This window comes from Tiliqua scincoides, chromosome 5 (assembly GCF_035046505.1).
Source record: "Tiliqua scincoides isolate rTilSci1 chromosome 5, rTilSci1.hap2, whole genome shotgun sequence".
Taxonomy (NCBI): Eukaryota; Metazoa; Chordata; class Lepidosauria; order Squamata; family Scincidae; genus Tiliqua; species Tiliqua scincoides.
In genome coordinates, this window is record NC_089825.1 from 109,406,563 (window position 1) to 109,430,081 (window position 23,519).

The 23,519-nt window shown below is 43.8% G+C and overlaps 1 protein-coding gene across 1 annotated transcript; it reads left to right on the top strand.

Annotated features, from left to right (window-relative positions):
* Positions 1-319: 319 nt before the first annotated feature.
* Positions 320-20,116, top strand: LOC136653090 (olfactory receptor 5F1-like). Its single transcript, XM_066630015.1, has 5 exons — positions 320-604; positions 1,138-1,253; positions 1,623-1,798; positions 2,844-2,934; positions 19,114-20,116. The coding sequence occupies exons 1-5, from the start codon at positions 320-322 to the stop codon at positions 20,114-20,116; spliced, it is 1,671 nt and encodes a 556-aa protein (XP_066486112.1).
* Positions 20,117-23,519: the final 3,403 nt, after the last annotated feature.

Here is a 23,519-nt window from a genome sequence, read left to right on the forward strand (position 1 = left end):
GAGGGACTATCTAAACATAACGCACAAATTCAGATGCAGTGTCTGTTTATCTAGGTAGCTATGTTTAAAGCCTGTGCTATATGGTAAGCTGACATCAGCTTGCAGCAAATAAAATCAAATTTGGTGAGTTCATCACAGCCCTCAAAGGGAGGATTTTAGAGGATTAAAAAAAACATGTGGAAAACAAAATTATTCAAAATATTAACATGATCCTTTAAAGGTTTGAGGGTTTTGCTCTTACATGGCATGACTCCAACAGTTTCTGTAGGAGAAAGAGTTCATTGCATGTGCCTTAATCAAGTGAAACTCTCTTTGCAGTATGTTCACCAGGAAATTCCATGAAGCTCTTGCTCTTGAGTTTGCCATAAATGAGATCAACAGGAATGCCAACCTCTTATCCAACAAGACGCTGGGACGCATCATCTTTCCAGATTTCTTGAATTCAATGGGGAACGCTTATGGCACTCTGAATCTCCTTTTCACAGGGTGTCGCTATAATTACCATTGTGGCCCGAAACAGAAGCTCATGGCCATCATTGGAGGGCTCATCCCCCAAAATACAATCCACATGCCCAGCATTTTAAATACCTACAAACTTCCACAAGTATGTTCCTTCCTTGAAATGAACATTGCACTTGATTAATGGAAATGAAGGGAGCAGTCCAACTGGAGCATTTATTCGTAGGTCATTCCCCCAAAGCAGCCAAGCTAAAAAATTTGGCTCTGTCCATTTGGCTCAACCCAGGTCCTCTTCAGGTAGCTACCGGGTTTTTTAACCAGCATACATTAGAAAAAGAAACTCTTTTTTCTGTTGTTTTGTTCTGTTTAGAAGGGCTGTTATGAATACAGAAGTGTTGTGTGTATGTGTGTGTGCTTTTGTGTGTTTAGTTAAACATTTCTCTTCATGTAGAAAGAATAAAAATTTCTCCGTGCTGAGAGATATGTATGTATTTCTCTATACTTTGGACTTAGCCCTTCAATATGAATACAGAAGTGTGGTGTGTATGTTGGTGTGCTCTTTTGTGTTTAGTTAAACATTTCTCTTCATGTAGAAAGAATTCAAATTTCTCCATACTGAGAGATATGTATGTATTTCTCTATACTTTGGACTTAGCCCTTCAATACTCCTGCCAACAGCAAAGCATTAGAGGACATTCAGATTTCACAATATTTGGTGCTGAATCGGAAACCTTGAAAGGCACATTCCCTCTTGCTAGAGATTGGGAGAAAGATTTTGAAATTCAGGAGGAGAGGTAGGTTTCTGTCACCTCTAAAAATACTGTTGTCTTTTCTCCTTAGTTCAATTACAACTCCTTTCACCATGTATTGAATGATAAAACTCAGTTTCCTTTACTCCATAACATGCTTCCAACTGGAAATTCTCAGCATGATGGGATTCTTCATCTCCTTAAGCACTTTGGATGGACATGGATTGGTGTCATTGTTTCAGATGATGAAATTGGGGCACTTTTCCTGCAGAGCTTGACATCTAGGCTCCTGGAGAACAACATTTGTGTCGAGTTTACAGAAATGATTCCAGCACTAAAGAGATACTGGGATCCATCTGATGATCTCTTACTTCCGACCACAGAAAGAATAAATTCTTCTCTGTTATTGAGCAGAAGCAATGTGATTCTTGTTAACGGGGATGCACGATTAATGGAGATATTCCGAAGAGTTCTAATCGTCAATGAAAATGAATTAAGAAAGCCAATAGAAAAGGTTTGGATCATTACAGCCCAGTGGGATTTCGCAGGTATAAATTATCTGGCTCAGTTTGCACCCAAAACGTTCAATGGTACGTTATCCTTTGCCCTCCACTCAAATGACATGCCCGGATATGAAGATTTCCTGGAGACAATCAACCCTTACCAATCAAAGTTTTATTTCATGGCACAGTTTTGGTCTTCGGCATTTAAATGTTTTCTCCCCTCATCCTATGTGAGAAGAGAAGTAAAGTGCAGTGGAAAGGAAAAGCTGAGGAGCCTCCCTTCACATATGTTTGAAATGCAAGTGACTGGTCAGAGCTACAGTATCTACAATGCTGTGTATTCTGTCGCACATGCTCTCCATGCCATGTTTTCATCAAGATCCAAGCCAAAAGCCATCAGCGATGGAGCTACATTGAGTATCTGGAATCTCCACCCATGGCAGGTCGGACTATCTCTCAATTTGAGCATAATAAACCACAAGTGCATTTTGAAACAAACACTGGCTGGATTCTGGTTCCTAATTCTTGTGCAGAAGGCAGTGGAAAGTAATTGTAGTCATAAATGAATTTCTACATTAGCTGATGATAAAACAACAGTGCAATAGTGCAATCCAGAGCTTCTTTATTCAGAAGTATCATCATTATTAAGAATATTTATATCCTTTTTTAAAAAAGCAAAACGTAATTCACAAAGCAGCTCACACAGCTAAATTAAAGAATGGTTCCCCATCCCCCAAAGGGCTCACAATCTGAAAAGAAAGAGAAAAAAAACATGGAGAAAGCACCAGCAACAGCCACTGAAAAAATGCTATGCTGGGGTGATGAGGGACAGTTACTTGCCATCTGCTAAACTTGAGGACACATTTTAAAAGGTGCCTCTTATAGCAGTTGGTAGGGATGGAAGAAATTCCTCTCTATTCAATGCATTTTATTCTCAAGTGTGTAATGATATCTGCACAAATCCTCTGGCCTGCTCCTTGCTTCTGAGCATTTCTCACTAATGGGTTGTGTTGAGCTTTGTAAGTTACAAGTTGTTCAGAACTCGCCTATATTTACACAGTGTGGCATCACATGATCTGAAGTTAACAGCCTGATCCTGATGATGCCGAGTGCTTTCTGGCTTTTTCCAAAGGTGACTTGCCAGATCTCGTGGCACGGTCACTGCCAGAAGTGGTGAACAGCCAGGTCCGCATGACACAGGCAATGGAAACCTGCTGGTTCTAGTAAGTGCATGTAGGTGGTTGGAGGGAGATGAGGAGGAGAGGGCCAGGTGGGGTAGGCAGAATGGGGTGGCAATGGTGCAGGGAGTATGGCAGGTTGGGACTGGGAAGTGGGTAGGTTCAGCAGCAGCAGTAGCCATCAAATCCTGACCCATTCCTGACTTTGATCCCCTGAACTGCGTCCTCACAGAAATGTGTCATATATACAGCTGGCACAGGTCTGAGTAGCCCTTGTGGCCAGGCACAGGTTTATCCTGGGAAACTCAGAACTTCCCTCAAAGGTTTAAGCAGGAGCTGCATTGGGGCCTCTGCACTGGACATGTGGGGAATTAGGTAGTATCGGACATAACAAGTGTCTACCGCCACTGCTGCCGTTTGCTGCAATGTCTCTAAAATGGCCGTTATCAGTGAGCCGTGGAAAGGCATTTCTGAAAGCGAGATGTCCTCTCTATGTCATAAATGAGCCATAGGATTGGGTTTCTAGAGAAACATCCACCTCATGGTGAAAAATAATGGGAACACTGAGCATGAGAGGGCTGAGCATGAATGAACGCAAGGTATAGGCTACTGTTTCTTAAACTGTGATTTGGGACCCACTAGGGGGTCGAGCATGAAGGAACCCAAGGTATAGGCTATAACTGCACAGTAAAATTGATTTATATCAGAGATTGCAGGGAATGAAAAGTTAAATGCATCAAAATAGGGAAAAGTTACCTTCTGTGCTTCACAGCAGAGGAGACCGAGGCACACCCACCACATGCCATGCTTCCCCCAAGCACTCAGGTATTGACATATCCTTCCAACACCTATCCTACGTTAAAGCTTTCTGGGGGGGTGTAGGTTAGAGAGGTCACACTGGAAGAGTGGCACAATGGCCTGGGCCAGGCCAGCTCATATTCAACAAAGACCAGGCACAACAACAAAGAAATTGAACAAAGGCCTTCCTAGAAGGGTGAAAGGTCCCCATGCACCACACATCCCAGGCTGCTTCATCGATGACGAGTCAATAGAAAAGTAGAAAGCTGAACTGATGGGAACAGACAACTACAATTGCTCAATTCTGCAATTCCTTCTTGGAAGCAAAGTTCTGTTTTATACTCTCCCCAAAACAGAAAACCCTCCCAAATTGCTTCAATATAAAACAATGAACTTCATTCATTATGAAATGCTTGCCACTAAATACCACCTCACAGAACTAGGAGAGCACTAATTCCTGTTCTGAGCAGGTGTGTGAGATACATTTCCAAAAGCAGCAGCTGGTGTGACTCTCCCTAAAGTCAACTGACAGGCATCTAACAAGGTTCATATGACTTGGATTCACCTGTTTTGTACACACACACACACACACACACACACACACACACACAATCTGTTCTTCATTTATCTGTCTTTCTACCTCTCCCCTTCTGACCCAGATCAATTCTTTCCTGAGAAACGTCCATTTCAACAACAGTGCTGGGGAAGAAATTTCTCTTGACCAGCAGGGAGAACTGGCAAGTTCATTTGATATCATCAACACAGTCACATTCCCCAATCACTCCTTCAAGAGCATCAGTGTTGGCAGGATGGACTCCCAGGTTCCTACAGGCAGAGAATTCACCTTGAATGGAAGTGCCATCCTGTGGAATCCCAGGTTCAAGCAGGTGGGGAGGATGATGCTGTTTTCTGAATCAAGAAATGGGAGACTGCAGGGGAGGCTTAGGCTGTAATTCTATGAAAAAATGGAATGAGTTCCATTTAATTGCGTGGAAATGACTTCTGAATAGACATGAACAGGATGGTACTCTAATGGCCCAATCTTAACATACCAGTGTGCCTCCAGCACTAGGGTCCTGGTGGTGGAATACGGTTACAGCATTGTAAGAGCTGTTTGGGAAGTGCTCATAGCTGCTTGCTTCCAGGCTACCACTCTGGATGGTAAGGGTACCCTCTCACCATGACTGCAAAGAGAAGATCCTCTGAAGGTCCTTGGTAAATCAGCAGGGTGGGCAGAATGGGGCCAGGGGTGGGAGGTTTGGGACAGATTTGGGAAGATCGGGTTTCAGAGGAAGGAGGGTGTGGAATGTGGCACAAGTGACTTGTGCCAGAAGCTATCCCTTCTGGAGACAACCAACAGGCATCCTTTGTCTCCTCTGACTTGTGCCAGCTGAAGAGCTGGTGCAGGTCCAAAGAGACCCAGTGGTGGTCTGGTTATAGAGTGGATAAGAGAAAGGTATAAAATAGCTGGTTACTTTGAGGGCACATGGATTTAAACAGAGGACTAGGTATGTCATTAAATGGAGCAAAATGAACATTCTGTACCATCTAGTTGATACCCCCACACACCCCCATTCCCTGTGATCATTCTTAGATGGTGCCCCAGTCCAGATGTGTTGAGAAGTGCCATCCTGGCCAGAATAGGCTTGTTCGCGAGGGGCAGCAGATTTGTTGCTATGATTGTGTCCATTGCTCTGAAGATGGGATGTCAGTGCAGATGGGTGAGTGAAAGACTGCAAAGTTACTTTCTGATTATTGTTGCTATTATCATTTTTATCATTATTTCTACATGAGGATGAAAAAAATGTTTGTTCAGGTCTGGGAGGAGTCAGGAATGGCGGAGCAGTCCTCCTCTGCATCCTCACCCCCTCCCAGGCCTGAAAATCCTACATGGGGCTACTTGTTTCTGCACCTATGAATAAGCTTGCACAGTTACAAGTAGACCTATAGAGTTTGCAGGGGATTGATAAGGAGTATCCGCCTGGGGGGACATGATCGAGACATACAAAATTATGCATGGGAAGGATAAAGTGGATAGAGAGATGCTCTTTACACTCTCACATAACACCAGAACCAGGGGACATCCACTCAAATGAGTGTTGGGAGGGTTAGGACAGACAAAAGAAAATATTTCTTTACTCAGCGTGTGGTTGGTCTGTAGAACTCCTTGTCACAGAATGTAGTGACGACATCTGGCCTGGATGCCTTTAAAAGGGGATTGGACAAGTTTCTGGAGGACATTTCCTTTACGGGTTACAAGCCATAATGTGTATGTGCAACCTCCTGATTTTAGAAATGGGCTACGTCAGAATGCCAGTGCAATTGAGGGCACCAGGATGCAGGTCTCTTGATGTCTTGTGTGCTCCCTGGGGCATTTGGTGGGCCGCTGTGAGATACAGGAAGCTGGACTAGATGGGCCAATGGCCTGATCCAGTGGGGCTGTTCTTATGTTCTTATGAGTAAGGGAACAAATTCTCCCTTATCTCAACGAGATCTCCAGCTGCCTCCATTCCAGCCCTGGATACAGCGGAAGCTGCACCGACCCCACTGGATTGCACAGCGGCACTTTGGTTAGGATTGGGCTGTAAACTGAGTTCAATGAGACTTGCTCTCAAGTAAGTGCATATAGGATTGCTTCCTAACTCATTCATTCTGAGATATTCCCCATTGAAAGTGTGGTTTTCATTTTAATAGGACAGCCAAAACTACAAAGCTTGCTTAGCAGATACATTCAACAGCCTAACATTTATCATCAAATTATCCAAACACCACATTTCTTTCAATAGCACTGATCAGTTTATAAATATTTGAATCACCTTAATTCATGTGGAGAAGGGCTTTCTTGCATGACTTCACTCAAAAACAGGTCAATCCTCTGTTCAGACATTGCCAAATTTCCTTTTACACAAGGCAAGAGCCTCTGTCCAGCATACCAATATTTTTCTTAAAAAGCAGAACACTTTGTGAGTTCCACTCACCAACAAAAGGGGAACTTTACTCCCTGGAAGAAAACTTGGTGGGTCAGAAAAATCCTGTGGCTTCTGTCACTAACTCTTTTTTCATGCTTCAAAAAAAAAAATATAGTCTGAAGAGTAAGAGCCCAATCCTGGGCTCAGCGCACTGGCTCACTACTGGCACACAATGTCACATAAGAACATAAGAACAGCCCAACTGGATCAGGCCATAGGCCCATCCAGTCCAGCTTCCTGTATCTCACAGTGGCCCACCAAATGCCCCAGGGAGCACACCAGATAACAAGAGACCTGCATCCTGGTGCCCTCCCTTGCATCTGGCATTCTGACATAACGCATTTCTAAAATCAGGGGGTTGCGCATACACATCATGGCTTTTACCACGTAATGGATTTTTCCTCCAGAAACTTGTCCAATCCACTTTTAAAGGTGTCCAGGCCAGTCGCCATCACCACATCCTGTGGCAAGGTGTTCCACAGACCAACCACACTCTGAGTAAAGAAATATTATCTTTTGTCTGTTCTAACTGTCCCAACACTCAATTTTAGTCAATGTCCCCTGGTTCTGGTGTTATGTGAGAGTGTATAGAGCATATCCCTATTCACTCTCTCCATCCTCTGCATAATTTTGTATGTCTCAATCATGTCCCCCCTCAGGCGTCTCTTTTCTAGGCTGAAGAGGCCCAAACGCCGTAGCCTTTCCTCATAAGGAAGGTTCCCCAGCACCGTAATCATCTTCGTCGCTCTCTTTTGCACCTTTTCCATTTCCACTATGTCTTTTTTGAGATGCGGCAACCAGAACTAGATACAATACTCCAGGTGTGGCCTTACCATAGATTTGTACAACTGCATTATAATATTAGCCGTTTTGTTCTCAATACCTTTTCTAATGATCTCAAGCATAGAATTGGCCTTCTTCACTGCCGCCGCACATTGGGTCGACACTTTCATTGACCTGTCCACCACCACCCCAAGATCTCTCTCCTGATCTGTCACAGACAGCTTAGAACCCATCAGCCTATATCTAAAGTTTTGATTTTTTGCCCCAATGTGCATGACTTTACACTTACTGACATTGAAGCGCATCTGCCATTTTGTTGCCCATTCTGCCAGTTTGGAGAGATCCTTCTGGAGCTCCTCACAATCACTTCTGGTCTTCACCACTTGGAAAAGTTTGGTGTCGTGTGCAAACTTAGCCACCTCACTGCTCAACCCTGTCTCCAGGTCGTTTATGAAGCAGTTGAAAAGCACCGGTCCCAGGACAGATTCATGGGGCACACTGCTTTTCACTTCTCTCCATTGTGAAAATTGCCCATTGGAGAGAAGAGAAAAGCGAAAGCGGTGTGCCTCACAAGACACGCTTGTGAGGCTTACTGCTGGGCAAGCGCCGGTGGTAGCCCAGCACCTCCTGGCACTGGCTTAGCATCAGATGGGCACCTGCGCTCCGCCACTTGGCGGTCGCTTGGACCACCGAGCCATGGTAAGTTAAGCAGAGGCATGGGGGGATGCGGGGATGAGGCGTTCTGGGGAGGGGGAGGGGTGGAGGATGGGGAGAAGGCAGGGAGCAGGCTTGACAGGGAGGCGGGAGGCACAGAGAGGGAGGCGGAGGCATGCTGGGGGGAGGGAGCAGGGATGGAGGGAGGTGGGACTGGTGAAGCAGACTGCTGGATCCTGAGTGTTCGTGTGGGGCTCACTGCCCAACACAAACGCTTTTACCTCATTCGGCAGTAAATCGAGTAACCCCATTCCAGGGCTACTTCCCTTAACCAGGGGAAGGGGACAAAAGTACTCTTCTCCCGAGGTGCTGCCCCCAGCTGCCATGGGCACACAGGATGCAGCGGCAGCCATTTTTGCTGCCGCTGAAGTCGGGCGCCCTAGGAGCTGAGGACTGCACTGTAATACTCTGCAAAGCCTGGATCACATATCCCCAAGTGAAATATTCTGATGATGGTCTACTTATAGACACTGAACAATCTTGATGGATTCTGAAAGAGTCAAATTGAATTCATTCAGTTCAATGACTTCCTGTTTCAAAAGCAAAACTTGCTATCACTTTCTTTTCAGTGAGCTTCTTGAATTCTCTGTAATACCAGATTTCATGCCAGTTACAAGATGCTGATCCCATCAATTTGATTGGGCTAATATAGATATGCTGAAATTATGGAGATTGGCTTATTTCTTTCAGATGCAGAACAGTGTGACAAATGCCCAGAAAATCAGTACCCAAACAGTCGCAAGGATCAGTGCATCCCCAAATTCTTAATCTTTCTATCCTACAAAGAGAACTTGGGAATCCTTTTGTCTTCCTTTGCTCTTTTCCTTGCCCTGCTGACAGTTGTGGTGATGTGGACCTTCATTCAACACAGGGGAACTCCCATTGTCAAGGCCAACAACTGGGGCATCACCTGCACTCTTCTCTCTTCTCTGCTGCTCTGCTTTCTGTGTTCCTTCCTATTCCTTGGTCGGCCCGTGAAGGTGACCTGCCTTCTTCGCCAAACAGTATTTGGCATCGTCTTCACTGTTGCTGTGTCTTGTGTGTTGGCCAAAACCATCACTGTCATTTTGGCCTTCATGGCCACCAAGCCAGGAAACAGCATGAGGAAATGGGTGGGGAAGAGGCTGGCAGTCTCAGTCATCATTCTGTGTTCTCTCATTCAAGCTGGCCTCTGTGTGGTGTGGCTGGCAACATCTCCCCCCTTCCCAGAGTTTGACATGCACTCCCACATTGACCAAATCATTATACAATGCAATGAAGGTTCAGTCTTCATGTTCTACATTGTCCTGGGCTACATGGGATGCTTGGCCTTGATCAGCTTCATCGTGGCTTTCTTGGCCAGGAAGCTGCCTGATACTTTTAATGAAGCCAAACAGATCACCTTCAGCATGTTGGTGCTCTGCAGTGTTTGGATATCTTTTGTCCCCAGCTATCTGAGCACCCAGGGGAAATACATGGTGGCTGTGGAGGTCTTCTGCATCTTGACCTCCAGTGGTGGATTGTTGAGTTGCATCTTTCTTCCAAAGTTCTACATTATTATTCTGAGGCCTGAGCTGAACACTAGAGCCCAGCTAGTACGGAAGAAGGCTACTAGTCCATGACTTTTGGAATTGATCTCATATTTACCATCCCCAGCTTTTCTTTCTCATCTCCTTTATTAGTGAGCAAACAGCAACGAAGTAACCAGAAAAAAATAAAATACGTAAAGGTTACAAAATATTTTAATAAGCAATCTATTGAGGTTTGTTTCTGATGAGTTACACCTCTGTATGAATATTAATAAGCAATTTGCAAACCATCTCTATTAAAGCATTCAAGTCTTTCAAATGCTTCCCTAATATGTAGCTGTTATCTATAAGCCACATGTTTAAATATTGGTAATGTTTTCAAATGTTGTCATCTGTTTCCATTTTGGACAGTCCTTCAAGAAGGATAACATGGCCTATGGTACAAAAGAACACTGAAAGCTCTAGCACTCCTAATTACATCACATTCAGGGTGATCAGACATCCTCTTTTTCCAGGACATGTCCTTTGTTTTAATCTTATGTCCTAGAAAAGAACTTAAATGTCCTCCTTTTCCCTGTGAGTGGGCCCCTGTAGGCAGCACACATCCTTCTTGTAATTAATAAATTATATGTAATATAGACCTGCAGTGAAATAGTATACCTGCCAACGAGAAGGAGGAGAGTGATTCTCTCAAATCAAGACATTCATCACAGTGACCAAAAAAACACAACCATTGCAGTGACAAACTCAAACTGGAAATGAGATTGGAATGGGCCTTGATTACGAGCATCAATCCAAATACATCTAAAGTTGCACAGCACAGAAGAAAGATGATTATTCTCCAATGAGGGCATGCAATCTCCAATGCACTCTCCTACGAGTCTTCCCAGTTGTTTTTGCATAGGTAAGATAATAAAACGTGAGTCAGTTGTGATTCCATTGTACACATGACATTAAGCAATGAGTATACCCACTTGTGTTCCAGAATGAGAAATGCACCACCATTCATATTCTCTTCCCTTAAAGATGTACTCTCTTCTCCTAAGGTCAACATTCCTGCCCTTCTCTCCCCAAAGCCATCTTCAGGGATGCCATTTAGAGAAGAATGGTCATCCAGTTTCCTCTTTCCTCACCCTCCATTCTTTTTTTTTTTTAAAAAAAATAGATATGAGGATTCTTCAAGAGCCCTTGTATTTCTTGCTATTGAAATATGAAGTCTCAACTCAAGTGACTGGCATCAAATGAGGAGGTAGGCAAGGATTGGGTGAAACAATATATTCCTTTAATTGTGGGGATAATAATATAATAATCAAGGAGGGAGAAAGTTAAAAAAAATCATCAGACCTTTGCTTATACAACTAGGCCCTAAAAGTCAGTCATTTCTAGGCAAGAAAAGGGAATCCTTACACATGAGAGGACACATAAGGTCACAAATGGAGATGGGGGAGGTAGGAAGGGAATTGTTGGGAGAATAAAAAGGGAAATAGTGTGGGCTCCTGAGGTTCCTGAATGAGAGGTGGGATATAAATATATGAAATAAACGCTGAATAAACAAAGTTTGCCTAATTGACTCTGCCTGGCAAACCAAACTGCTGTTGAAGGTCAGAGAATATTGGCTTCAGCCCATGTCTGGCAAAAGGGCCACCCCACTTTTTTCAGTGTGGGGTGCTGTGTACGCAATCTTTGCAAAGAAAAAAAGACATATACACACTTCAATTCACAATAAACAAGACTGACTTGTTTCCTTTTCAAATAGTGCACAGGTATGGGATCAAGAGCCTAATCCTATGCATGCATACTCAGAAGTAAGCTCCATTATAGTCAATGGGACTTAATCCATGTAAGTGTGGGTAGGATTGCAGCCCCAGAGTCTGATCCTGGTGTGAGGGGAGAGAATTATAGACCTGCATTATTTGGCAAACCACAGCCACCCCTGTCCCATTCAGTGGTTATTTAATATGTAAAGCAAATAGTGGGCAAGTATGTGGCAATCTAGATTGAGACCTTCAAAATTCAGTTGCAGAAATCCACAGGGAATAAGTTTAAAGCAGCATACAAATATTGTAATGAGTTAAATAGATTGATAAATAGCAATACATTTCGCGCGCACACACAGAAACACAGACATATTCACACACAATAAATGGTGTGAAAATCACTATTACTACTAATGCCACTAATCTTCAAAAATAAGTAAATAAATAAATAGACCTCATGTATACCGAAAAGTTGCCTGATAAATTGCAGGCTGAATTAGAGGCAAGATCCCGTGTAGCAGTGCAATGCTGCTTTGGGAGGCACACAAGGCTTCAGAACCTTGTTGCCTGAGGGAGTGCAAAGAGCACTGAAAGAGTTAAAAGTGGGAACTGGAGCAGCGAGGAACAGAGCAATGAAAGGGACGGCAGAATGGGATTCAGATAGAGACGCAGGGAGAGCTGAGCCAGAAGCGGGATGAAGTGAGATCGAGAGAGACATCCGTCTCCCGGCCAGCCTGACCCAAGCTTTTATTCATTCTTAAACATGTGAAGCAATACTGTGCAATACAAAGAGAGTTAGTGAAGGTTGCTAAGATTACACTGCTAGGTGACCGGCTAGCTCTAGCTAACCACAACATTCTTAGATAAGATGCGCTTCTCCATAACATCCTGTTGTTTACCGGCACTGGGCTTAAAGATAGTGTCAGCATATCTCGAGGCTTGCAGAGTGTGCTCTGCGCAGGCGTGCCTGCTGCCATTTGCCACATATTAAGGCTAAGCCCAGTGCCTGTGCATATAATTACCACAATCCCGACAACTTGTTCACTTGGCCTGAACAAGTTGTCTTGGGTACCTCTGTCAAATGTACAACTGCCGGTCATCTTTTCACACTCACACCAGGGGAAGAGAAACAGCAACAAATGCAGCCATAACAACCACCATGGTGCAAAGACTAGTCTCCCCAGGCCGCGGCTACCCACTTGCCTACCCACCTTGATTTACTGCTGATTTATTCTCTGTCCTTTTCTGTCATCATCTTCCCTTTTGGAAGCTGCTCTGAAATCTCAGGCTGCCAAACATCCTATAAAAATAAATTCTTTGCTAGACCTGGATGTACCTTCCTATGGAATCAAATAGAACAAGAATGTCAGGATTCAGAGGTACCCCAAGAAAGCTTTTGCTTATTTAGTAGTCTAAAGATGAATTTATTGATTCTGACCCCTATATAGAGCAACACCCAGCACTGAATGGAAGACTCTGATTTCAGGATGGAAGTACCTCCAGGATTAAGTGGCCTCTATTTTTATTCACCTGGATAGCTACCTACACTAATGAGCGCTAAGTATAGTGTTTTTGAGAACTTAGACGCCTCTCTGAGGGCTACAATTTCTGACTTAAAAAAAAACCTGGAAGATTTTATGAAATTTACTCTGTGCTCCTTAGAGAGATGGTAATAGGAAAAGTTAGTTTGTGTTGGACTGCTGTGAACATGTAGACTGGATGTTCACCCTGTTCACTTGGGAGAACAACTGTTTCAAGGTGGCCTCTTTTTGCCTGGGCACCCTAATTTTAAATGATGGTAGCCCAATAAACTGAGGAAAATGAAATGCAGGGATTCTATGCTAGATGGTAAGCACCAGGTCCATGCCCTGGCCAGAAGTTTGTTTTACTTGGGCTTTGTTTCAAAATCATCACATACTAAAAAAGATAGTGAAAGCCAGTTCTTGGATGTCCACGCATTATTAGGAGAAAAAAAAAGCAAATGAGGAGGATCACTCAACCTAAGAATCCAGATAGATATGATATAATCTCTCAACATAAGAATCCAGTAGGATCCTATGGGGAAAAAATTAAAATAACCCTTGGTTTTGTTGCAAGGTGCAAAAATCAAGATGTTACAAGAGATCCCAGATGTTGCACGGTAATCCCAGGTTCCAAAGCAAACTCAGTAGACACAGGTGATCAATTCCAGGCCTTTATTGTAATCCATCAGCAAAAGGTTGTAAATCCATCCACATCTCCAAAGGAGACTGCGTGCATTAGAAGTGGGGAGGAGAGAAGCAGCAAAACGTCCCCTTCAGCTGACTTTTATTACAATCTAGGGTTCCCTCCTTGAAACACATACATGGAGACAATTCATTGGTCCGTTACACATCACCAGTTGTTCACTTTGTACATCTCATTTATACATCATACAGATTTGAGCAGGCCGTAGGTGGTACTGCAACCCCTTAATTCAAAAGCTGACCTCATCTCATCATACGTTCTTCTGTTGGCCTTCGAAATGCAACTTACTTTGCCATTCATGTCACGGTGTGTGTGTTCATCTAAAAACTGCTGCAAAATGATTTTCTCTGGGAATCTGACCTTTGATGTTAACCTGGAAATGATTTTGGTGTGTTCTCTTTTAAACCCTAGAACGTAGTTAGACCTCTAAATCTTACTTAAAAGACTGTTACGTGTTAGTTTCATGTGTTAATGCACCAAGACTGGTTTAAAAATGAAGAACAAGAAATATAAGGAGAGCTAAGCTTCCTAGTGGTTTCTATGAGAGCCGGTGTGAATATTTGTTTTCTAACATTTGTGTGTGCAAGTGGTGCTCTGAAGAAGCCTTCAAACTGAAAAGTTCAAACTGCTGGAATATTTTTTTTCCTGTGTTCTGAAAACAAAGGCTATTCATTCAAATGCATTCTTATCTGTTGTGCTGAGAACACTGCGGCACGTGGCCAAGTCCAGCAAACCGTTTGTGAAAAACCGAAACCGTTTCTTTTACTCTAGTTGAACATTCAAAGATGGACCATGCTGTTTACGTTTCAGGTAAGCATTCCTGCTAAACTTCTACTGATAACACCTTGTATCCGTTTCACAGCCTTATGTTGTTTGGTCCACATTCATTCTTCTTCCTGCCTGCCTAGTTGTTGAATCATTAAGGGTACAATCCTAACCCCTTATGTCAGTGCTTTCCAGCACTGGCATAGCAGTGCCAATGGAACATGTGCTGCATCCTGCAATTGGATGTCACTCATGGAGGCCTCCTCAAAGTAAAGGAATGTTTGTTCCCTTACCTCGGAGCCACATTGCCCTTATGTCAGTGCTGGAAAGTACTGACATAAGGGGTTAGGATTGTGCCCTAACTCTCTAGCACCTCCACTCCAGCCTTCCTCCATGAACCACTGTGCCACCCAGCATCCAGGGTGGTAACACTCCACAATCCCCTGCCCCCTTCCTATCTGATTACCACCAATTTATGGAAGTCAAAGCCACACAGGCTGATCAGCCAACTTCCCTGGATTGCTTCTAAGTGCCCTCACTTCTTCTCTCCCATGTTGCGACAACAGGCAACTCAGATCCCTTCCCAGGCCACCTTCAAGGTTATCATATCCCTCGCATGCGTAGGTCGCCTTGGTGGATGACCTACGCCGGGGACTGGACAGGGGGAGTGTGTCCCTGTTGGTCCTACTGGACCTCTTGCCGGCTTTCAATACCATCAACCATGGTATCCTTCTGGGCCTACTGGCCTAGTTGCTAGTTGGAGGCACTGTTTTGCAGTGGTTCCGCTCCTACTTGGAGGGTCGATCCCAGATGGTGGTGCTTGGGGATGCCTGTTCGACACCCTGGCCCTTGAGGTGCGGGGTGCCGCAGGGTTCAATTCTGTCCCCCATGCTATTTAACATCTACATGAAACCGCTGGGAGAGGTCATCCGGGGGTTTGGAGTGGGGTGCCATCAATATGCTGATGACACCCAGCTTTATCTCTGCTTTCCTCCAGACTCCAGGGTGGCGGTTGAGGGCCTGGAGTGCTGCCTGGAAGCAATGAGGATCTGGATGGGGGCTAATAAGCTGAAATTAAATCCAGATAAGACAGAGGCTCTCCTGGTTCGGAAATCCTCGATGCAGGTGCTGGACTATCAGCTTGCTCTGAATGGGTTTGCACTCCCTCTGAAGGAGCAGGTCCGCAGCTTGGGGGTCAACCTGGACTCGCAGCTGCTCCTGGATTCCCAGGTGGCGGCTGTGGCAAGGGGGGCCTTCGCTCAGCTTCGGCTGGTGCGCCAGCTGCGGCCGTACTTGGATCGTGCAGACCTGGCCACTGTGATCCATGCTACGGTGACATTGAGGTTAGATTATTGTAATACGCTTTATGTGGGGCTGCCCCTGAAGACGGTTCGGAAACTGCAATTAGTGCAGAATGCAGCGGCCCGTGTGGTCACTGGAGCTAGGCGGTTTGACTCTGTCAGTCTGCTTCTCCGGGGGCTACATTGGCTGCCATTTACGGTCCCAATTCAAGGTGCTGGTTTTGACCTTTAAAGCCCTATACTGCTCTGGGCCAGGCTATCTTAGAGATTGCCTACTCCCGTACAATCTGGCTCGTCCTCTCAGGTCATAAGAGAAGGCCTTTTTACAAGTGCCGAGTGCCTTGGGCGGTGGCCCAAGGAGGTTCGTGGGGCGGCGGCAAGAAATAGGGCCTTCTCAGTAGTGGCACCAACATTGTGGAACTCCCTTCCCCATGACTTGAAAATGGCTTCCTCTCTTGAGTTTTTTCAGCGAGGCCTGAAGACCCTGGTCTTTAAACAAGCCTTCTGATTCCATGGCCTTTTTAACACTTTTATACATCTTTTAGTTTCTTTTTGACAGGCTGGATTCCTCTTTGATTTGCTGTTTTATGCTCTTTTTATTCTGATTTTATTCTGACTACTATTTTTATGGCCTCTGTTAATGTGTTTTTAATATGTTTTTATCTGTCTTAAATCATGTTTTTTAAAATTGTTTTTACATGTTGTAAGCTGCCCTGGGTCCCTTTCAGGGAGAAGGGCGGGATACAAATAAAGTTTATTATTATTATTATTATTATTATTATTATTATTATTATTATTATTATTATTATTATTATGCGTAGGGCGTGCTCCATAACACTCTTCCTGTTTCTGTGACCCCTCCTGCCCAGGAGAATTTGCATGATTGACAGTTTGCTGCTGTGGTCCCTGCAATGCTGAATCTCACCATCTCTGTATCTAGGGCCAGCCCAAGACCTCCTGATTCCTAAGGTGGCATGTCAAATGCTGCCCTTCTCAATTTACAATAGTCCCTTGAAGCAGTTGCTAACAAACTCAATCCCCCAAAGTCTCATTAACTTCCAAAGTCATGAGAGTGGTTCATTATTTCTGAGATAAGTTCCTCCTGTACTCAAAGGATCACTGTGTCAATGCAAGAGGGTTCCTTTTACTATGCCAATTATTTCTGTCAACCCTGGGGACTGATAGCTCTTGGGACTGGGTTTAGAAAACAACAATTAAAACTTGATTGTGTCTTCATCAGAGTTCAATAGCAGATGGAGATGGAGAAAGAAGAAGGTTCTCTGCAGCGCTTAATGATTGTATTTTTTTTTAAATAAAAGAACTCTTGACATAGTGTCCTGAATGTGAAAACCCTTCTATGGATGGTTTGATGATTTTAAGAGCTTGAATATAGGATTTCCCATCTTTAGTACAGTTTCGGTTTTCTGTCATTCTCCCAAGAATAGACACTATAAGGTCACTCTTCCAAGAATTTCAGCTTTCATTTTCATTAAACCAACAAATATTTAATGCTATAATGGTAGAGAAAAGCTTGAAAGAGTGTGAGAAGGGACAAGAGGCCAAGCAACTGAAAGAGGGCAGTGTGCACATGTAGAAGGATCACCTTGTAATAGGTATGATGCACCCACTTACTTTGGCATAAAATGGAATGGCTCCTGAGTTAAGCCTTTTTGGGGGAGGGGGTGAAGGCAGAGACACGATCCCCAGGATGGCATCATTAAAGGAGGGGTGAAGGGGGCTGTTTTAATTCACAGGGGGTTGCTGCACCATCCAGGAGTTAGAAACCCTTGCTTGCCTCCAGATTAACACCTTATGAGGTTTCTTTGTCAACAGCCAGATGGTTGGTCAACATGAGTGGTCTACCAGAACTGAGGACATAGCAAAGGGCATGCAAGAACGAAACAGACAAGGCAGGATTCAAGAGGAGGAAGTGCAACGAGGGCAAAAGGAACACAGAGTAGGCACCTCTTAGTGGAACTATTGACCATCCTTGAAACAAACGCTTTCTGCTTCTTTTTTACAGAGGCTGTTGAAAGGCTACATTCAGGCAGACACATATGGCTTCAAGTGTGTGTGTGTGTGTGTGTGTGTGTGTGTGTGTATTCCAAAGTATGCTATTGCTGTAAATGAGGGGGATACACACTGGGACTACAGTTTCTCCTCTTTGGTCACTACAGTCAGTGCTGCTGCCAGGCTGCTGGATGCCCTGGAGCCAAACTTTACACAGAAATCACCCCCATGGCAACCTTGTTCATCCCCCGATACCGTGTTGGGCACTTTTTGATTCATTGGGGAAAGCATGTATTGCCTTAGTTTTGAAGACTAGTGGCATGGTCCGTTCTTTTGAATGCACTAGTACACTTGTGTTCATGAAAGAGGATTCACCCACAGGCATTCTGTGAAGACATACCCTCCTCTATTCCAATCCTTTTCTCCTGCTATGCAATTTATCTGGCAATGTGTTGTTCAGCTACTGCCAATATGGGGGGGAGGGGTTGCTTCTACACCTTATATATGCCTCATGATACATATGCCTCCTATACAATTATCCAGTGGCCTCTTCTCTCCCATATCCCTGTGTGTACCCCAGTCACAATTCTTGTGGGAGGTGCCTTTGTCCTGGGAGCCTGGAAGGGAAAGAGTTTTTGAGAACTTGACTGAGAAGAATGGGGGGGGGGGGAGAGAGAATCCTCTTAGCATGCCTACGCTCTGTTTTCATTGTCAGGGAACAAACAATATCAGGATTCACGTGCCAGTCAGATAAGGTTTGCAGCTACGTTTGCCAGAGAAGACGGAATTCTATAATTGTTTTCTGACATTGAATTTGTTTTGATGCTTCCTGTATCTCTAACAAGCATATTTTCAGCACAACCGTATGCTTGTCTACTCCAAAGTAAGTCCTCTGGTCTACAATGGGGCTTACTGTCTGGAAAGTGTGCAATGGATTGCAGCTGTAGTTTTAAAAAACATTTTGTGTTGCATGTGCAGTTTATCTAAGGTAACTGTTGAAATTTGTACTGTGCTGAGAGCTTTTCTGGTTTAAGCAGAACTGATATACTTTTATCTGATGGGAAAATTTTGAGTTTTTGTGTTCACCTTAATTTACTTCTATATTTAGCAGTTCAAGGTCTTTTTCTGTAAAGACAGAATTCTCACCCTCAGTGAGGCTGTCTGGCTGAGAAAGAATTTCATCTGAATGACCATCTTGGAAAGATGGATCACAATATCTGCCCTGGACATTTGCTCCGGCAGATGAAAGGCGGGGTATAAATATTTTAAATTAATAAAAATATTGTATCATTTTCATCTCCCCTCTAGAATCCCTGTGGTTCAACTCTGTTACATTTCCAAAGCAGGAGCAAATAAATATCTCATTTTTTAATCATCTTTTTGAAATTTCCAGCATTAACAGTATAAAGTGTGATGCTGTCTCCTGCCTAGGATGTTACAGTATCTTGGCTGAAGATGGACTCCATCAATCTGAAAGGAATACAGATGTCACAGGATTTGTCCACAAGGGATTCTCTATTGATCCAAAGAACAAGAGTCTTCTCTTTGCTATAGGCCTGTTAGTCTACCTGTTGACTTTGGCAGGGAATCTAGTCATCATTATATTGATCAGAGTTGACCAACGCCTCAAAGCTCCCATGTACTTCCTCTTGGGGAATCTCTCTTTTGTAGAGATCTGTTACAAATCTACCGCAGTTCCAAAGATGCTGTGGGACCTCTTATCAGGGGACAAATCCATCTCCTTCATAGGATGTGCTCTCCAAATGTATTTCTTTGTCACTTTGGGAGGCACAGAATGTGTACTTCTCTCAGCCATGGCTTATGACCGCTATGCAACCATCTGTCACCCTCTGCACTATACCCTGCTCATGAGACAGCCCATCCGTGGCATTTTGCTGGCGGTTTTGTGGATTATTGGCAACATCAATTCTGTTGTCAACACAGCATTAATCTTTTCCCTAGATTTCTGCCACTCCAAAGAAATTGACCATTTCTTCTGTGACATTCCTCCTATTCTGCACCTTTCTTGCTCTGATGTATTTCTTGTCAAGTTGATGAACTTCACTATCTCTGTGGGGGTCATTATTGTGCCTTTCTCCCTGACTCTTCTTTCCTACATCCTCATTGCCTCTGCAGTGCTCAAAATCCACACGGCCCGTGGTAGGATCAAGACATTCTCTACCTGTGCTTCCCACCTCACAGTGGTGAGCATCTTCTATGGCACCATCATTTACACCTATATGCGTCCATCCTCAAACCATTCCTTGGAAGAAGATCACCTGGTTTCTGTGTTGTATGGCATCATTACTCCCCTGCTAAACCCCTTGATCTACAGCTTTGGGAACAAGGAAGTGCAGGGGGCCTTTTGGAGAGCGCTTGGGAAAAACAGGTTATAAGTATGGGATCAATGTCTTGAGAAGGTCTGATGTGACACACAGTCAATGGGTAACCCAACCATATCCTGCACTGGAACAGGAAGGCTGACTAGCCTGTGCTGTATCCAGCGCAGGGTAGGAGGTGGCTGTTGTGCAACTTGGAATCAGGTCTTATTGGTCACCTGTTGGTTTCCTTCTGCTTCTGACCTAGGTACAAAATATGTGCTCAACTCTATGTGTACTAATTGTTGAAACACTAATGCATTTGTAAAGGCCTCTGCTAAAAAAACATAATAAAGATTGATGGAAAATCTCCCGGTGATTTTTGCTTGACCTAGGTATGAGTTTGCAAAAGTTAGGGAGGGCCTTCAATGTTCCTCTCATCTTCACAAGTTGTTTATCTAAGGGGCATGTCAGGAACATAACAGGGGTTAGGTTACTGGGGGAGCTGCTCCTGTCATACCCCCACCAGACCCAAAATGCTCCTAATTCACCCACCCTATTTCCTCTGTTTTCCTCCCTGTTTCCCATCCCCCACTCCCACCAGATGCTTACCTGTACCAGCAGGTACAACTGAGTCTGGTGATTTCCTTCTAGCGCTGCCACCTCTTGCAACAGAACTTAAAAATTGCCATTGGTAGCGCACACAGATCACTGCCATCCGCCATTTTACAGTAGCAGAAAACCTTTCCACCACCGTAAATGGTGTGCGCTGGCCTGATTCTAGTTAGGATTGAACCATGTGGCAAGGTCTGTCTGGGACAGGAACAAGTGCAGCTAGAAGACCAACCATGGCCCACACCTGCTTATCCAGGATTAAGATGGGCTCCAGGACCATTACCAATTTGTGTACCTGGTCCTTCCTATGGAATTCAACGTCATCAAGAACCAGTTAACATAATGTCATTGTCCACAGCATAAGGAGAATTTCTATCTTGCCCATATTTCATTTTATTGTATGGTGCAGATTTGTGATTAAATGACCATCTGAGCATAAATATCATCCTCTTGTGAAGAGGAAAAGCTTGCCATATGTCAGGTAATTGCCACTCTATGTATATTCTGTTGCTTCAGCACCATCTCTCTGAACATTATGTGTTTCATATTTTTATATGCCTGTGTGTGCCTACTAGTGTGAAAGACATTCAAATCAGGAAATGCATCCAGAATGCACTTTCATTGTGCAAAATTACAGAGCTACAATTTCCTCACTTGCTCCTTTTTTAATAGCAAGGAGTTATAAGGGAAGCACAAGAGATGGACACTTCATAATTGTCTTTTTTTAATTAGATGTTTTCAGCTATCAGATGGGGAATGTTAATTACCTGGTCCTGATCCAATGTATGTTATGATGACTTCGGGGTGTGGCATTTTAAGGTTGTGTTTATCATCCTGTGACTTGCAATATGTCCAAGAAAATAATTATGAATGTTCCTCTATACCTCAAATGTTGTGTATCTAGTGCTAAACTACCTCTACCGAATACTCTTTCTTGAATTCTCAAAAGGAATAAATAATGTTATCTGTAAGAATCAAAACAGTATGTAGCAATCATTTCCCTGGGCACATCACACTGGCGTATTTGCCTAGCCTGGTCTGTGTACTGTACGATTTGGAACTCTGGCTTGAAGGAGCCAGGGGGAGAAGTATTGGTGAGCTTGCTCCTGGCAATTTAAGAGGATTTCTCTTTTATTGAGATATATTCCAGGATGGAGCTTCAGAATGGCTTACTTACTGCTTAAAACAAAAAGATCAATACTGAGCAGGTAAGGTTATAATTGAAATACCATGTGTGATGAACAACATCCTCAATATATTATTACATTATTACAACCTATGCTGGGCTTACAATTCAGGATCTAGCTAGATCATTATAGCTTACAATTCAGGCTCTAGCCAAGATTCTATCATTATCATTATTAATTTCTGGCCTTCCGTCATCATTTATGACCAGATCGTTAAGCACATGAAATGATTAAATATTTGTAGACTTCACTGTCTTCAGGAAGACATTCTGAGATGTATTGCATTAGTAAAGATGAAACAGGTGATGTTAGCAGCTAATTTCAATGAAAACTCATAAACATTTGCGTTTAGATCTGAAACCAGTTCTTTTCCTCAGTCCAACAACTAGTTCACACATGTATGTTCCCCACTTGATGGCTGCAGCGAAGCTTGCATGTGTGAGCCATCATACCTCACAGTCACCAGTTCAAATCACACTCCACAGTTTAATCTTATATTAACAGAGATGAGTTTTAAAATATAATTGCAGCTGCATGCAAGCTCCTTTCCCATCACACAACTGGAGAACTTTGGGCAATATAAGAATGTGGTGGAGCAGGTCACAAGGTCGTCCCCCCGACCTGTCCCGTCCATCCATCCCCCCACTACATGTGGCAATCCAATGAGGAAACAAGAGCTTAGCACTTGGGTTGAAGAAAGGTGACTGGTAGGGGAAGTTTCACGGGAAAACCAATGGGTAAGGAAGAGATACGAATCCTTTTCTCACCCCAAAATTCTCCACTACAAATGGCATCATCCCAGTTGTGATTTCTTCAAAGGAGAAGCGTGGGACAGGTTTACATGTTGGAGGAAAAGGGAGAACTTGGAGTTCCCCTCTTGGACAATGCTGTGCTTGAGGCAAGTGATGCATCATTTTCCTCTGACAGATAAGTCACATGCAGTTAATTATTTGTGGGGAAGAGGCTAAGAGGAGGAGAATTAGTAGCAAGGTGTCAGGTTCTTATAATGAACGTACCAAATTCAGTAGAGACAGCCACTAGCTAAAGTTCAGGTACATTCATGAAAAATATATCTATCAATAGCCATTACTAGTCCCCAAACACTTATTTCAGGCTGCAGTTCAATCCACACATTCCTGGGAGTAAGCTCCATCAACTGAAATGAGACTTACTCCTGAGTAGACTTGCCTAGGCTTGGGCTAACAGAGGCAGAAAACAAATCTCTGTGGGCCCAATCCAATCTAACTTTCCAGCACCAGTGCTGCCACAATGCAGCTCCGCGATAAAGGAACAAACGTTCCCATACATTGAGGAGGCCTCTGCGACTGCCTGCCCATCACAGGATGCAGTGCATGCCCCATTGGTACAGCTGCACCGGCACTGAAAAATGGAATAGGATGGGGACCAAAGTCATCTTGAATGCATTGCATACTTGTTATAATATGTATCTCTGTCAAGTTCTGGGGAATGTAATAATTCATTTCATTTAAACGGCACTATTTAGAGTCCAATTCTATTCTTATCCCCCCCGCCCACTGGTGCAGCCATGCCAAAAATGGGCACACTGTTTCCAGTAGGGGAGGACAAATCAGGAGGCTTCAGAGGCAAAAGGAGCTAAATAAAAGAGGAACAAAATCTCCTGCTGCTAAATAAAATTGGAGCAGCCACTTGGAAAAGCT